The sequence below is a fragment of the Trachurus trachurus genome, assembly GCF_905171665.1.
Source record: "Trachurus trachurus genome assembly, chromosome: 13".
Taxonomy (NCBI): domain Eukaryota; kingdom Metazoa; phylum Chordata; class Actinopteri; order Carangiformes; family Carangidae; genus Trachurus; species Trachurus trachurus.
In genome coordinates this window covers 26,247,666-26,266,103 of record NC_139892.1, presented here as the reverse complement: position 1 = coordinate 26,266,103, position 18,438 = coordinate 26,247,666, and the positions used below count along the sequence as shown (strand labels likewise).

At 41.2% G+C, this 18,438-nt stretch overlaps 1 protein-coding gene across 1 annotated transcript; it reads left to right on the top strand.

Annotated features, from left to right (window-relative positions):
- Positions 1-2,792: 2,792 nt before the first annotated feature.
- LOC310996204 (capZ-interacting protein) lies at positions 2,793-18,095 on the top strand. The gene is made up of 6 exons (XM_083985586.1): positions 2,793-2,987; positions 14,374-14,463; positions 14,556-14,621; positions 14,983-15,051; positions 16,040-16,252; positions 17,028-18,095. The coding sequence occupies exons 1-6, from the start codon at positions 2,982-2,984 to the stop codon at positions 17,442-17,444; spliced, it is 861 nt and encodes a 286-aa protein (XP_083841712.1). The 5' UTR covers positions 2,793-2,981; the 3' UTR covers positions 17,445-18,095.
- Positions 18,096-18,438: the final 343 nt, after the last annotated feature.

The following is an 18,438-nucleotide window of genomic DNA, read 5'->3' as shown; positions in this document are numbered from 1 at the left end:
CATAAACAAGATTTGGCCAAATTAATGCCGTGAATCGACAAACTGTTTATGCCTTCCTCCTCAGAAAATGACACACACACAGACCAACATCAGCTCAGGATCATGCTCCTTTCCTCCAGAGGAGGGAGCCAAAGTCCTCTGCGATCAGGAGAGGCATACTGAATATAAGTGTGTAGGAATATTACACCAACACCAAACATTTCCTGGGGTTTGCATTGGTCAGTCACCAGTTTTAAACATAAACACTACTGCTGTTGTAGATGAATGCTTCATGTTTTCTCTTCTCCCTTTAAGAATTCTTTATCAGTAACCCCCATTCAGCCCATTTCCACAAATTATCAGAAACACATATTCCCTTCCTGTTTGGCTGCTTGGGCCTGCTGGTCTATGCATGTGGCTGCAGGATGTTGGCTATAATGGAGGTTATTTAGGGGAGGGGTCTGAAGGACAACTGAGTCTGCAGAGGTTCCCCTGTCTTCCCTGCTTGTTTCCGTTTCTGCTGTAGCCAAACCAAACTAAGTGTGAGGCCGGTCCTGTGTAACACTGCAAACATTCGCTGTGAAAGCTCTGTAGATGAAGAGTCAGCCCGGGGAGTCAGAGACCACCTATTTAGAAGTGTGAGGTGATTTATCTTGTCTAGTCTCACCCATCGTGTCTCTCTGCCTTGTGTGTCAGTGCAACCTCACTCACTCACTCACTCACTCACATACACACACTCCTACTCACTCTCACTCTTCACAGTTGGGTGACAGTGAAGCAACAAACACAAATGTGTTTTTTCCTTTATTACGTACCACTGGAAACACTCGCTAATGGCAGTAATAACGATAATAAGCGTCATTTATAAAGCACTAATCACCTTGTCTTCTAAAGCTTTTAGTAAAGAGTTCCTATTGTTTAATGAACCATGTTACACACAGACGACTCAATGCCCTGTTTCTTTCTCTAAATTAGTTGAGTTTCCGTGCCATTTAGAGGCTAATTTATTTCCACATGGTATCTGTGAAATGTTTGTTTATGAGCACACACTGATGTTTGACATCAGGTCGACTGGGGGACAAATGTCAACTCTCTAGACAACAGAACCTGTTTATGTGTCAATTTCAAACCTGTCAAACTGGATCACAACTGGCTTTTATTTATTTGTAAAGTAAACAAAAAAAGATGTACATGCTGTAGATTTCAGGATAATCAGAATATGTAAACAGCTTCAGCAGAGGTATATGACAGGGAGGTTATTTTTGCTCCACCAGTACTGTGGCCTTGAGATAACATAAGGAAAATCGTGTGGTCAATAAAGCAGCAGGAGAAGCAGCCTCATCTGCAGTTGTGTGGCGCGTTGCTGGCGAGTCCATTAGACGGCTTTTCTACATTTCCACACCACAAACCACTTGAGTGACTAGGCCTCCTTCCTCTTGGCCCCAGGCACGACAACAAAGTCCCTCCCAGATCTTTCATCCCTATATGAAAACTCAAGAAGAAAATGCTTGACTGGAAAGCAGCTAATGGCAATATTTGCATGCTTGCCAGCTGTGAGTGGGTCCTGGTTCTTGCATCACAGGAAAACCAGGGAACACACACACACACACACACACACATGGCGCAGCAGCTACATACAGACAAAGCTAAGCAGCATTACAAATACACAGCAACGTGAAAGCAAATTCTTGCTCCAGCAGGTGAAGCAGTTAAAGGAGGAGATGAAGTTTTTACTGCCCACATGCATGCCTGATGAGAGTCCGGCACTCTGTGGTCATTATCCGGTAGATAGTTCTTTCTGAAAAAGAAAAAATGTTGGCAGTTCAATTCAATTTTATTGCATTGACTTTTTTTTATCACATTAAATTTGCACCTTCCTATTGTCAAATCTGAAAGTCTGACTTTTGACCTGGCCTTGTAGGTATTGAATATATTACAGTAATGTTGGCGGTAAGTTTTTCAGGTTTCTTGGATCTCAGAAGTCAAATGAACATTTAGATCCTCTGCAGGGATTGTACAGAATGATGGTTGTAAACAATGGAAATTGAGTGTTATAAAAGTACTCTGCACCACACACAGTGTCTATGAGAGAGAGAGTTCGTGTTGGTCACACTGTGGATTGAAGACTCAACCACCACAGATTTCTCAGGCAGGCAGAGCACAATTTTACTGTTATAATTAGTGATGTTCACCTCACACAGCTGAGTCAAGCCAGAGACAGATGTGAGAAAGCACAGGGCTTCAATATAAATGTGCATAATCTTCTATGTCTACAAAAAGCAAGGCTTCACTTTATGAACTGGATCTTTAAACTAGTTGCTGTACTGGTTACACTGCAGTCACTGATGTAACAGCGGTATTTTTCCATCAGTTGGCAAGGCAAAGCAGGTGGTGACTTCAATTATTTGTTTGTGGCCTGAAGATAAACCCTGCCAAGGTGTTGGCTCACAGAAAGCAGACCTGCAGCATTTCTGTGTCACTGCATGGTCTGATTGGTAAGTTGACGAAGTTTTATGACTTGATTATATCTAGGTGTCTATAAAACTTAAACTTAGTGATTAAGGGTTAGGGCTATCTATCTATCTATCTATCTATCTATCTATCTATCTATCTATCTATCTATCTATCTATCTATCTATCTATCTATCTATCTATCTATCTATCTATCTATCTATTATATTATTGTATGATTTTGAATTATCGCTACTTTTTGTGATTCATTAATGAAATACCAGTTTGAAGAAAACGCCAAAATCGGAGTTTTATTTTGAAAGTCTGGAGTAGAGGCAGCGCCGATACGCGTAAAAGTTGTCCCCTCCTCCTCCCCGTCCATGAGGCTGATTTGGCTCCAGATATAAACACAGAGTTGCTCTGTCTCCTCGCTGCTCCTCGATCACCTCACTACCAGCAGACACTTTGCTCCAGGAGTCGAAACACTGAGAAGAAAACGACTCTGAGAGAAACAAAGCAGGAGGAGACGAATCTGTGGCTCGATCCCCAGGATGGAGGTAAATACCAGACGATCCTGAACGTCGCTTTCTGTCATAGCCTCTTGTGCAAATTTTTTATTTTTTTTTCCTTTTAAAACATTTGATGTGGTTTTTGTGGGGCCGTAGTGTGGTTGAAATTAATACATTACATCATAGCTGCTTAGTGATTTTATGGTTTATTTAACGTTCCGTGTTATTACTGTGACATTTCTGGGAGGTATTTCTAAGGCCTGTGTGCAGCAGCAATTTAACACAAGAAGTTGCTTTGGAATATTATATGTGTAAATGTCATACATAATATAGATTCATACATAATATAGATGATGCTATGTTGACAAGGATAAAAAAAAAAGTTCTTCCGTGTCTCATTAGGCAGCATCTCTACTGCTGCACTGAGAAAATATTATGACATAATCATCTGTTGTATCTAATAGAGCAGCTGCATGTGATAGTTGTTAAATGTCATATTAAACTCTGTTAAATGATGATTGTACTCTTCTTTCCTGAGGGTGCAGTTGTTCTGTCACACACACACACACACACACACACACACACACACACACACACACACACACGTACACACACACAGGTCTTTGGCTCAGTGTGTTTGAGCTTTAGGCTGATATGGTTTCACGGTTTGTGGTAAGGAGCTGACAGATCATCTGTTGCGAGGGTTAGTTGTTGATGTTTGAGTAAATATACCATTGGTTGATTTCTGTCTTCACTATAGATTTTGCTTTCTAGTCTGTATTTTTTGGTTATAAGCAGTTTTTCAGCCACCGTGCCCTCAGCTGACAAGTTCTCCTTTCTCCTCTCAGAGAGAAGCCAAATGTATTTTACCCAGTTGCAGTGAAGCTATAAAATAGATGGTGTGCGTCTTTATGGTATAGGAAGCGTGTCCCAAACCTTCCACACATGTGTTTTTCCCGCTGGGTTTGCTCGCAGGTCTTTTGGCCTCCTCCCTGCAAAACAAGCTGTTCCCCCAGACTTTTAACGTCATTCTGGAGTATTTAATGTCATGTAGCGAGTAGGAAGAGAAACGCCCATTTTTTTCCGCCACAGCATGTGAGAGAGTACATTAGTAATCGACCACAGGACTACTCTCACACTGACTGCACCATCCAGCTTCAGGATTCAGACATGCTTTTGGCCAGATCAGCTCATTCTTACTTCCCTGAAAGAATGATGTAGACTTCCCCCTCAAAATGTGGAAAACATGAAAGAATGCGAAGGGGGCTTTCTTCTTTCTTAGACAAACAACTTTTACACTGTGAGATAAAACTGTTTTGAGAGAAAACCGTGGACATGCACGCAGAGGCTGAACACTGGGAGGGTGAAAGCAGGTTCGACTATTATAGTTGAGTCCAGTTTTTTTCTGGATGAAGCCTCACAAACCCAAATCAAAACTCATAAGCTCAGTTTTCACTACAAACTGTTCATCTGTCGGGTAGTTTAGAAGCTGATGACACTGAGCAGATGCTGCAATTAAAGCTTACACTTAATGCTTACTTGCCACTTCTTGTCTACCATTTCTGTCTTAATAAAGCTGCTGTTATCACTGATAACTGTGTACAGAGATGTTCTAGTCAATTTCCCACCTTAGATTAATACAGAAATTAGTATTTTCTGATGGTTTAGGTAAAATGTTACATTTGAAGACTCCAGTCTTCAAAACTTGAAGTAAAACCTGTGTGTTTCAGTCAACCAACCAAAGTCATAGTGGTTTGCATCCACTGATTGCATCCAAGTTGTGTTTATAGATTCTTTGCTACATTGATACAGTTTGTCAGGTGGCTGTACATGGGTACCTTGCTGCTGCTTTATGCAAATCAATTTGCATAAAACAGACCAGTTTAGTCAGTCATGAGATGTTTTTGTGTTCTGCGCCCTCAGTTTGTGTTGCATTTGATTGTATTTTTACATGCTGCATTTTGCCTGTAGTATTTACAAACAAGAGTTAAACGGTATGTAGAATCAAATGTAAAGTCAGTCCCTCGCTCTCGACGTCCTTTAAATGGCTACAGCTTTACGATTTGATGACATCACATGTTTGCGATGCTTCGCATCTCTAACTTTAGGAATGAAGCTGTTTATGTTCGCAAACAGCTGCCTTAGGCAAAACTTTAAGACATGATTAATGAATTGGAAAGCTCTTAAATTTGGGGTTGGAATGACAAGAAGACAAACTGGAAAGTGTGTTTGCAGCCACCTGAGGATTTGCACTATGTGTTTGTGCGTGTGTGTTTGGTTGGGGGGTGCAGGGTGGTGGTTTTCCTTTGATGGAAAAACAACACCACCACAGAGGAGTGAGTATTTGGGATTGGCTCGCCAACCATATGGTGAATACATTTATTATGTAATCCATAGTAAAGTTAAGAGAGCAGTCTGTACCAGCCAGACATCTGCTAATGAGCAAGGTTTCCCCCATTTGGCTTTACAATAATATGGTATTTAAATTGTGTCATACTGTTGTTATTGTTGTTACTATTATGGTTTTTATTACCCGGTATGTCTACCCCCACTATATAAAACTACTGCTCTGCTCACACTTCAGGCACAGACACCTGAAAGCAGCATATTACCCAATATGTAAGTACTGTAGCATCCTCTGAAAGTTTCTGTGGCCCTGACCCAGAGTAGAAGTGTCTCTGGCATTATGTCCAGAGCTTGTCAGAGCTGGACATTAGCAGTGACAGATGCAGTCTGAAGTGTCTGCGGAGGCTGTATATTAAGCTTTATGTGTTTCAGTCCAGGATGAATGGTTCGCTCTGTGCTGAACATAAAGCAGACACTGAACTGACCATGAAGTTCAGAGGAATGTAAAGCATCAGCATCAAGGAGACTTTGGCTCATTCTTCACGTCACAGTGTGGTTATGGTCGATCTCTGTTGAGATCACATGTATAAAATGGAGAAGTGCATCTTGATTTTACAGCTTATACAATTCATCAAAGTCCTGTGACCAAATGGTTTCTGTGTGGTGATCATGTGACTTAAAAACCTTAGATTCCACTTATACTTCCTTTCGTGGTTTCATTTTTTGTATGCAACATCCTGCAAACCACATCAGTTTTTCTCTTGATATTGTCTCTTTAGCATGTTTTCTACCTCCGGTCCACACTTTTAATCTTTTGAAACCAGCATTGCACACGTTGCACACTTTCAGAAATGTTGTACTTGCAAAAAACACATGGAAACCAGAAGCGAACAGCAGGAAGTATATTGTTGCTTTTTGCAGAAAACTCATACTTTTTTACAGTCTTCTCTGTTTCACAACACCTTCAGTTGCCCTGGTGATAGCTCTAACTATATGAACTCACACGAACACATTATTGAGGCTACATTCATCATAAAAGCAGCTTCAACTCCTTGTGGAGTATTGAACTTGTTCATAAATGCTTTGATTAGCCGGATGAATACAGTTTGTACCTCCATGTTCTAACACCACCCTGATTAGGACGCAAATGCTCTAAAGAAGAGAGAGCTGATATAACCTTCTGCTGCAGAGGGAGTGAACACACATCAACCACTGGCAGCGATAAAGTGTTGTAAAATGTGCAGTGCACTGATAAAAGACCAGCAGAAAAATGATGTAAACAACGCGGGTTTCAAAATACTCAAAACAAAGATTTCTAACTGTCGGCAGGGAATGGGATACTTTCAGGGTGTGTGTATGAATGTAAAGAAAATAGTTCTCAGGTCAAACTGAAAAATCGGACTGCTAAAATCTAGTTCTAGTTAATCCATATTATCCTAAAAAAAAACTAAGCAGCTCACTGTCTTTGAAGACATGCAGTGTGTGCAGACTTGCTGACTGAGGCATTTGAATGTTTTGCAGTAGCTGTGTTATTGCCCTGCACTAAACTCTACGCGGTCCTAAACTGCTTAAGGTTGTTCTGTGGGAGTTTGGCTTGTTGGTGAATATTTGCACCTTTACGACCAATCAAATGGTTCGTAAAGCCTCACAATCCCTTAACTGCTCTTGCTTTGGCTCGTTTCCTAAATGGTGTTCGTATTTGCTGCTACACAAACTATACAATTGTGTGTGTGTATGTGCTTTTCCTGCTTTCATGGATGAGGTTGTATCAGATCCTGTCCCCTGTGAGTTTTAGCTCAAAGCATTGTTTGGGGCAGAGAGATAGCCCGGGTGGAAGCTGCAGAGGAGATAGTGAGGACGACGCTGTGATCTGTACAAAGAAAACACACATGCTGTCGGCTTTCAAGGAAGTTTGATCATGAATGGATTCATACTGAGGGGAATTCCTTCAGCTGAGGAAGATCATTTTTGGTCATCTATACCAATGGTTCTCAAAGTGGGGTCCGGGGACCCCCAGGGGTCCTTGAGAGGGTTGAAGGGGCCCCCAAATATTATATATAATATAAAATATTACATTTACATATTGACTTAAAAAAAGTAACGTTATTCAGTCTCTAAACAAATGTTTGTGTATTTCTGGTGTTTGCTTCAAAATGCTGTCCAATGGAGGTCCGTGGTCTAATTTGTATCACCTTAGAGGTCCTTGATGTAAAAAAGTTTGAGAACCACTGATCTATACTACACATCCCAACTTAAGTTAGTCTTGAGGCAGCACATGTTATTGCCATCAGAGCTGGTTATGTTAAGAGCAGGTCAGAGAGGCAGGCTGTGTCAGGCTCTGAGCTCTCACAGACATCTGCAGATTGTCAAACATGTTGAGTTTTGTGAACATAAAGTGTACAAATGTGAGATACACAGAGAAAGAGAGAGGAAGTGAAAAAACGAACATAATCATGACTTAACTTTCTTCCAAATCTCTCTGCTCTACAGTTAACCCATGCTGCCTTGTACCTCGTCAACCACCCTCTTCTAAATTTGGCATCCTGCCATGCACTTTATGTCCTTTTTTGGCAGAAAAGAGCGCAAACACAATAAGTTATGCAATCTGCTCTTACTTTACAAGTGCCATTTCATTTTTTCAAAGTCAGGTTTTGCATTTTGTGTCAGGGTTTGTCACCACCTAATCTAGATTACAAATGTTTCTGATCTCTTCATCTGTGCTACATTGTTTGATGTATACAGCATTTGACCGATGACACAGAGAAAAACTGGGGGAAAATGTTGAGAGTTTGAGGAATTTGTAATGTAGACGGCAGGATGCCTGCTGCAGGTTTGAGCATGTTAGAAGTCCATTAACTGTTTGGGGCGTAGCAGGTATATGACAGCTGAGGAAAATTTTAATTAAAAGACTGCTGGCTCAGAGTCAGAGTAAAGACAAGTGCCCAAAAAAAATAGAAAGGCTTTGAAACTGAACTATGACCTGTCACCTTTTCACTTCAAGAAAGACCTGCACCAGGTTCCTTAAACTTTTTGTCTTTTAGCCACAAAAACAGTATGGCTTCAAAAAAACATTCCAATGGAGATGGCTGCTGTTACAGTAACAACAGTATGCCTGGACCATAAAGAGACCAGATTCCTCTTTCATAATTACCCCAAAACACGAAGTGAAGTGCATCTTTTTAATGAACTTTTATATTCTGTTCCTTCTAACTTTCCCACTGAGTGATCATCAAGTACAGTACATCCAAAATCAGAGTGCTGTCTTTGTTTTTAATGATGTTATGAAATTAGGGTTAGGGTTATTTTGGCAGCAAAGAAGTAGCTAGGAGAATGTTTGGACGTTAATATGTGCAGCAACGAGTCAGTTCACCACACCACCCCACACGACACACTCCACGTGTGTCACATGTGCATGTGTCCGTAATGCAGTAGAGTAGGAACATAATCCTAAATTGATGAATTGATGCAGAACCTTGTGGCTGTCGGGCTCGGTGGTAAACTGCACAACGTTGTAGTAAGAGAAGTTGCACGCGCGGCTTTGTTTAGTGATGTCACCACATGTCTGTGCTGCTTATCCCCCCACCCATGTCCGTCACTTGATCCACTGTCCAGATGGTTTGTGTCTGTGATTTCTGGATCAGCGTGGATGAGAACACCAGAACACCATGTAGAATTCCCCACAGATGCCTCAACGAGACTTGTCCTGCTTATAGGTTCAAACATTTGGAGGGAGTACTGTCTGCTGCTGCTGCTGTTTTTTTTTGTTGATAACTTTTACTTACTCCTCCCCTCTCCACCACACCGCCCTCTCATTGCACAATAGACTATCTCAAAAAGGCTGCTGTAGTTATCACATTGAAGTATAAACAGGGCCGAGCTCTGTCACCTGTTCTCATATCTGCATAATTTGTCAGTCAAATTTCAATTCGACACATTTCAAAAGCCCTTAAGGGTCTTGACTCTTTAGCTGTATTTGATAAAAATAGAGTTTTGATTTACATTTAATCAGTAGGTTTCTGTTCTCAGGTCTTCTGGATTTTTTTTTCTCTCTCTCTCTGGTTGTTTATTTTATTTTATACTCGTTTCTCCACCCGCAGCACTAGTACTTTATGTCTGCAGCACCTCCCATTTCCAGCAAGGCAGCGGCAGCAGTTCAAAGATGTGTGTGTCCATTTACCTCATCCCTCTGATTGAGGCCCTTTTCTCATCCACTTGTACACACACAGACACACACAAAGCACAGTGCCAGTGAGGGTAGTGGAAAAGTGAGATATTCGGATGAGGTCTGGTCCAAAAACACATCATGTTTTCCTGGAAAGGCGGCGAGCGAGAAGGTGCCTGTCTGCTCACTTACCACTTAACAAGTGTACGTAGGCAAAAGGGAGCTGCTCACTGTGGTGGTTTTCACCCTGGCAGAACACGCTGAGTAGTGAAAACAAAGTCTACAGACTCAAAACTGAAGCCATTACGCTTGCTGAGCTTATTGAACAAAGTCTTGCTGAACAGCTGTGCTTTGGTGTACGCTGTATTTATCTTCCCCTTTCCACCGTGTGGGGCTCACCAGTCAGAGCTTATGGGGATTGAGAGTAAAGCAGAGTCATTTCCAGAGAAGGGTTAAAGATCCTGAGCGAGACATCATCTTTATCAGCTCCTTGGTGGATTACATGGCCAGTTGCTCTCTGACCACCACTGTTGCATCAAGTAGATATGTTAGGATTTACTGAGACTAATATCATGTGCTTCTTCTCCCCTGCCTCTGGAAATAGGAATCACAGGAACAGACAATAGCAGGCTTTGTCGGATCTGTTTGACTCTGTGTTCTCTTTCCGCATCTGCCGGTCATACAGTAAACCTCGTGTCTCCATCCGCAGACTGGATATTAAGATGTTGTTGGGATTAACCTTCACTTATCCAAACACCGCTCAGAGAGGATGTGCACGCACATTTTTTTTCCTGCAGTACTCCATTATGCATTCACCCTGACAAACACACTTTTTATAAAGAGAGTGTGTGTTCAGGTGTGGTCATGCTGAATAAAGTCAGACTCTCCTGGCGCCTCCAGATGGCTCCATGAATTCATGAGGAGGAAAAACAACCTAACAGATTTGGATATCCACACAACAGTGTCAATGTGCTAGGTATTCTTTGTGTGTTTAAACCCACCACATTTTCACCAGTAAAGTTTATGTTTATTCATGTAATAATGCTCAATCATAAAAAAGGTTGTCACAAGGCAATTTCCCCTTCATGACATTTCCCCGTTGGCCTGTGGATTACGTAGCTGAAACATAGGCCTACAGGGCTGAAAAATTAACCCAATACAGAGGTGCTACTTCAGTTCCTTGAGTGGCCACTTGAAGCCGGCTCCAATATTGACAGAAGAAACATGATCACAGAAGTCCCAAAAGCAAATGTTCCTTTGTGACAGATGTACATGGATGAATTTTTTACATAACCCAACCACTCCAACAGGTTGTATTCTTGCCATCAACTGAGCACTGAAATCTGGGCTCCACACATGCCCCTCCTCTTTGCCCTTTTTGGATTATCTTGGAGTTTGATAGAGTCGAGCTCTGACACGATAGTGATGGCAGAGCAGCTCACATTCAAACTCGCTATGCTTAAGCCTTCTCCTATTCCACTGTATGCCTGTTTTATTACACGCATATTTACTTCTTTTTTATTATTTGTTCATTTTAGATCTCCAGCGACTATTCTTCCTGGGCTCAAAATCTTAATTTTTTCTTTTTACATAAAAAAGCTTTTTATAGTAGTACTTTACATTAGTACTGTACATGGAAACTAAAAGAAGCAACATCTAGAGCAGAGAAGTCCGAGCTGTGAAGTGTCGACCCAGGCCCGCTTTTGGAAAACCTCAATCACATGGATAAGACTTTGCTTTTAGAAGTTTTTTTTCCATCGTTTCCTTGTTTAGACATGCTCAATTGCTCTGTATGCAAGATTACACTACGTTTCAGATGTGGTCGAGTATATCCAGGGACACTCTCTCTGAGGAGCTGAGGGGTTATAGAGCAGAGCTGTGATCCAGGCTGCCTACACAGCTGGGGCTTTTTCCCAGGCCTAGAGCCCCAGAAATAGAGTTTGCTCTGCTCATTCCTGCAGTGAATCAAAGTTTCCCACTCTTGGGGTCCCAGCTGAGCTAAACATGTATATGTGTCCTGATAACCAACCATATACCATGTATGGCCGAAATAATCTGCCTCTTTTGTCATCTCAGTGATACGGTATAATCAGTTCCATTAAAGTATATTTCATACATTTTGGAGGCCATTGATGATGCCTAAACATTCTTGTTTAAATTATTGCAGATAGAAAAAAAATACAACACAATAACCTCAGCTCTAGTTCCAAACTAACAGTGAGAGTTTGTAAAAACATCTTCAAACATGACTAAAACTGCATACTGTAGCTATGCATGTCCAAGGTACATTATAAGGAGGTATTTGCATTGAGTGTGACGTTATTTTCATTCTGCATGAAGACGCTCAAGATAAGACCTCACTATGAGAAGACAGATAGAGGGATATTGATCTGAAATGACTTCATCTAAAACTAGAACACTGTTGAACAGTTAACACTAAAACCTTTTTTATGTCACTTTAACAATTGATAATAAATAAATTGATAAAAAATATAATTCTTGTTTCACATAACCATTCCTGACAATTTCTTAACTGAAAAAAGAAAGAAATGATTGATTGTATGTTTAAGAGGTTGAGTAGTCATTATGCCATTGCTGTCATGCTATTCAAATAAAGTTCAACAATAGAGAAACTGAAAACCTTGATTTTCTTTCACACAAAACATCTGAACAACGACTTAACCGAACAAAGCCCCACTTCCTTTGCCTCCACTGTTGTGACTTGAGATTGTGCTTTTAAGGCCTTTGTTTTTGAAGGACAGGAAAGAGTTAAACAATCAGAGGTTACAAAAAATGGTGTGGAGTGTGGGTGGTCCTTGGTGATTACTGTTTATCACAGATGAGAAACGAGAGCTCAGGAAAAGGGTTGGGATGTGGATTAGGACACTAGACTGAGGCACTGCAGGGCTATAGCTGATGCTGTAATAGATTTGGGTGGAGGGTGTAAGGTGGTGAGGTCATGTTGAGAACAAGAGGGAGAAAAAAATAAAGAGTGTGATTAAAGTGTGGAATGTGTGTATCTGAAGCTTGCGAGATTCATGTTTCCATGGGCTACGGCTCAAACCGCACTCGGAGGGAGGGAACTGGGAGTGCACACCCAGGAAATGGGACAGAGTTGGCAGCTGTGAGGAGAAGCGTGAGCTTTTTAGTGGTCAATAAAAGAAGGATGGAAATGAGATGTGGCATGAAATCCTGAAAGAAAAAAAAAAAAGGGAGGAGCAGTGACTGTTCAACGCAAATTATTAAGTTGCGACATGCTGCATGAGACTCTGCGCAGTTCTGGCCCAGCTCAGACTGTAAACAAACATGTCGGCCCATTCACAGTCTAGAAGAAGACTAGACGCTGGTAAACAGAGTAACGCTGGAGTGTTGTTTTCAAGGCTGACGTTAGTGCACATTCTTGCCTGCAGCCCATCAGCCAACTTATCACTTCGGCCACAGATATGTTGGAGTGAGTTAATGGTCATCAAAGGGCAGCATGGAGGAGGGAAGTTTAGCAATCAGCTTGGGAATAGTGGGAGAGACAGAAAAAAAAGCAAAGGAGCCAAGAAGTGATAACAGTGTGAGGCTGCGAGGACAGGTCCCTCCTGTCACAGGCTGCAGCATGATGTTGAACAGCTGTGGAGAGACGGGGCTCACTTCCTGTGTCCAAACCCATAAAATACGCTTTGTAGCACAAGATGAGACGAGTTCCTCCAAGGACAACACTCAACACACTGGTTGACTTTTTTTTCTACATTCACCCTCCCTGCTCTGTTTTTCAGCCTGTATGTATTTTGCTGTTGTCAGTAAGGAAGTGAAACCTTTTTTTATCTTACAAGATCTTTTTATTTTACTGCTCTCTGCACAACGTACTGTAATGCTTGTGCAAATGTATGCACAAATGTACGTTTTTATACCTGTCCTAACTGTCTTCCCCATGGAGATTTTTCAAGTTTGGGCACTTTTTTACGATTTTGTCAGTTCCTCGGGAAATAATGTTTGGATCGTTAAAAAAAACAAAAAACATAGTGGGTGTGTTGGGTGTTGAGATACATGACTTTGTACAGATCCAGATGTCTGGAACTTGCACATACTGTATGTGTAGGATTGTTCGACCTTGGCAGATATATGTGCTCCACTGAGCAGAAAGTAACTCCCTAACATTTACATTTTGTGCCTCATCTAACAGTCCTCTGTTTAAAGGTTTACAGGTTGAGCATTAAAAACTAAGAAATTAAGAAGTGGTTGTTAGTTGCATAGTGATCAGGGTCAGTTCAATGTGCAAGGATAGGAGAAATGACTTCAAGGAGCACAACTATTTCTCATCTTATGATACATTTACACTACTAACTCATGTTTATTTTTTATATCTTTTATGTGATAATTGCAGATTCATCGCTAATCTTGTGATCGGAAATACTTCAAATAAAACCACTGGCCTCATGTGGTGCATTAACACTTTCTAATATATCTGTCCCAGTGCTCAGACCTCAAGCTGTTCTGTCACCATGAACTAATGCATGTGGACAGTTTGTATCATGAAAGCAACGAAAACAAGGTCATGCAAGGTCAAGGAATCCTTCAACTAAACAGTTTGCACCTGCTCCAGTCCCATATTTCACATATTATATAGCATGCAGCCTTTAGAGCCTTGGCCAGGGCCTGGCTGGTCATTTCAAAGTCAAGGTGTAATTCTAAAGGTGACATATTCACCATCAGGGCCTGAGCTGCCGAAGGAGATCAGACAGAATCAGTAACTTCTTATGAGTTATGTCTTAAAAATCGTGCTCCTCGTCTTTTTATCATACTCGTGTCCTTTTTCTTTGCTTTTTCTGTGTTCTTTTGTGTGTCAATGTGTTATTATCTTATATATTGAATCATATTGTTTTTTGTGACTTTAAAGTATTTTTCGCGTGTTTTATCTTTTTTTTTTTCCTTCCCCAGAAGGATTCTCCATCCAAGCCATCCGTGGCGGAGCTGGCTGGAAGGTTCAAAGGTCATATTCTACCAATGCCCACCGCAAACGATGAAGTGGTACTTTTTTTTTTAGTATCATACATTTAAAGTATTCATACAAAAACAATATGTATACAGGTCTTATTCTCTCCACTGCTTTTGTTTTGTAGTTTCGAAGACGACCTCCATGTTCCCTGAAACTGCAGCATCAAAAAGACGATAATGAGGAATCAGATGTGAGTCATTTTGTTGCTTTACTGACCCAAGTGCTACAGATGTGACTTCTTTGTGTACATAGGAAATCTCCAGAAAACAGACTGGATTTGTTTTCTGTACATTTTCATTGCAGCCTCACTATTTATTAAACAAACCACACAAACCTGTGTTTGAATCATGGTCAGTTATAAAGAACACTACACAATTAGAGAGCAAAGATGTTCAGAAATAAAAACATTATTTTGTAAGGTTTATTGTTTATTTCCTATGTCGTCTTTATACAAGTCTGTGTCACTATCTCCCAGTGTGCTGAACTATACACAATATGCAAATGTTAGCTTGTTTGTCTCTTCATGAACTCTAGATTGTTTTCCCCTGCAGAAAACCGCTGTCTCCTCAAATCCCTTCAAGATCAAGATGAAGAACTCCCCCATCATTGAAAAGCTACAGGTTGGTACATCTGGCAACATTTGAATATTTTGCAAGGGGAAACAGGGAACAAACCAACTGCTTGTTCAGCCAATGATATATTATTATAGGATACAGCATAGTCAGGAGTCTTCTTGTATCCGTGGATTGGGATATTCAAAGCATCACCGCCACCCACTGTTCAGTTTACATTGGTGCGTGAGCTGCTCACATGCTAAAGAAAAGAGGAAGGTCTTGTCCCTGACGCCACAATCAGCTCAGATTAATGAGCTAATGGGATCAGGGGCCACCCTGCCTCCGGTGAGGCTCTAACTCGCCACCATTACTGCTTTAGTTAGCAGTTCACACGGTGGGCAGCCATGGGACAAAAGGGCTGCCGCTTTTCCCTGTTCCTCTTCTCTCCAGTGCAGGTAGGATGCTCTACTATAAACCTGAACATTGGTTGAGGCCAGGGCTGACTCAGGATTTTATCAAGTTATTCTATGTAGTGCACTTCTCAGACTGAAGACAACAGATGTTGTTTGCAGTACTTAAAGGGGAATTTTCGGACAGACTCCTGGCAATGGGACAAAATCAAAGCAAGAAGGTAAAGGTTACTAACAGAGCAATGTCAGACATGCCAACCTGCATAATACCTTAATTATCTCCTTGTTTTTCAAGAAAAGCTATACATTTTAAGGAAGAATAAAGCCTACTTTGTGACTAGAATACTATTGATTGTAAACTTTTTAAATTAACTTTCAAAAATATATCTTTACATACCTAAATGATCTTTCTTTCTCCTAATGATACCTGATGTTGAAATGATTTAATATCTAATGCAACATTGGGTTTTACTCTCTCATTTGCTGTACAGATTTGCTGTACTGTATATTAGTTTTGAAAAGTGCTGTTTAAAATGTTTGTTCTGGTAATTAAAGTTGTTGTCTTATTTAAGTTTTATTAGAACACAATGTACTAAAGAGATTATAGTGTTTGGGCTTCTCAGGATGTTCCCTTCCCCCTGCAGGCCAACCTTGCCCTGTCACCCACTGCTCTGCTGCCTTCACCCAAGAGCCCTGAGGTGAAGCTGCAGCCGGCACCGTTGTCCCCGACAACACCCTGCAGCCCTCTGAGCCCCCTGAGCCCCACCCTGAGGACCTCACAGCTGTCCAGTGAGGAAGAAGACCCCGTCAGCTTTGACAGCCCTCCTGAGGGCACCACACTTCCCAGCTTCAACAAGGTAAATATAAAGACTCATGCAACGCTGCATGTTATGTTGTGGATAGGAAGGAGAAATAGATGTTGGTTATTTGTTACAGCACTGTTTTATGCAATTGGACTGTTTTTATTGTGTCACTGCAATTATCAGGCAGAAGGCCAAAATGCACAATGAGACCATTCTATTCAATTCATACATACTGTGTAAATTTCCTTTGGTTGCAGATTATTTTGAAGTATTTTTGAATAGATAAGTGGGCCCCTCCTACAGTACGTGTCCTGTGTTTGTTTTGGTTATTACACGAGTTCTGAGTCACATGAATGACAGTGCTGAGCTGCTGTCACATTGAGGCCCCTGATGGGTTTCTCACGCTATTCGCCAAGTGAGCTGTGACATCACAGCCGGCCACATGGTCCTTGTAGCCATTGACATTGTTGCTCAGTGGGTGTTCTGCACCTCCTGTTTAAGCAGGGCTTGGATAAGCAGAAGCAACATGCTACTGTAGTACGAGTGCTGCTGTAAGGGGGATTGAAGATGTAATCCCCTTAGCCTAGTTAAGAGTTCCTATGTACCTTTTTTGTGCAGCACTCTCACGCACTTGCTGATTAGAATTAGACAGTTGCCAAAAATGTTTTGATTATGCTAAATTAATTGATAATAATTATAGATTCCTCCCATTTCTTAATACTAGACATGTGCACGGTCTTATAGATATGAATTTCTGAATTGTTTACAAACTTAATCTAAGTAACCTGCTGGGTCTTACTTGTGTTGTTTTGTTTTTTCTTCCATACAGACTCGCGTGCGGCTATCATTCAAGAGGCGTCCGCCCACGAGGCAACACAGGAGGTCAGCTGGAGAGTGTCAATCCACATGTGAACTGTACAGCCCACAAGAAAATGGGAACAAGGACCAGGTCTTTGACAGCCCAACAGAGGAAGCTGAATGTGGGCAATTGGGCAGTCTGAAAGATGCTGAAGACAGGGACAAGGACTGTCGAAAGACAGAGGACAAGATAGCAAATGGAGACCCAGCCAATATGGAAGATCCGGAGGAGGAGCAGGAAGCAGAACAAGCCGAGAGCTCAAAGGGCTTGGAGGGTGAACCTTCAGAGCTTTGCCTTGCTGAGCAGATAGAGGTCAATGTTAGGATGGAGGAGGGGCAGGAGCCAATGTCTCAGGAGGGACACCATGGAGGACGTGATAGGGTGTGAACTGTGAATGTTTATGTTGAGAAAAAATATATAAATGTATAAGTTATTCAGTGCTTTGACTAAGAACTCTGAAAAATACTCGTCAGAAAGAGTTCATCTATTTTAAATGTGGTGGTACCTGCTCTGTTTTAAGTCTCTTCGTCGCCCTCTCCAGGCCGTGTATAGAACAGGTCTATAAACACTGGAGAGTTCTGAGAAGCAGCTGTTTTCCTGCACATGGAGATGAGCATCACTGCCTATGTTATCTCCATGAACAGAGGACATTTTCTACATGTTGTACCAAGTCTGCATGACCAGACAAGTCAAAGACAATGTTAACAGTGCACTTCCAAGTCTCTGTCTCACACACAGATCTATAAAAATACTGAATGCTGGGTTGGCAAAAGACAAAAATAATTTTAGATTTCCTATATATGTTAGCAGATATATATAAATATCCTGGCATTGTACTACATCACTGTCACTTTAGGTTGATATTAAATATTTTTGCTTTATTTTCTTTTGATGTATGTTGGCCAACCTCTCCGCTTGTCTTCTATTTTGTATACTACAAAATATCCAAATCACAGTGCTACTGTGGAGTGGCTCAGGTCCTCAGAGATTATGCATAGAAATGTTAAGAAAATAAACAGCTATGTAAAGAAAACCTTATGTTACATTTGTTTGATCTCATGTTTGCCGTTAAGTCATTATGGGTCAAGCTATGGCGGTGTGCGGTGCGGTTCTTTGTCATCTTAATTTTAATAGAGCTGTTTGTCATTTTGAATGTTACCTTCAAAGTCAACTGTTTGTAAAGGACAAGGCAGAATGTGCTGGAAAGTCTTCAGTTAGATTAGGCCTAAAAAAGGTTATGTAGAAAGATTATAGTCAGAGGTTTGCTGATGAAGAAGAGACAGCTCTTTCTGAATGCAGCTTTAGAAAGCCCTGGACACCTGAGAAACACCCACAAACACAATGCCAAATGTTTTGTGTCTGTGTGCACAAATTACAGTTG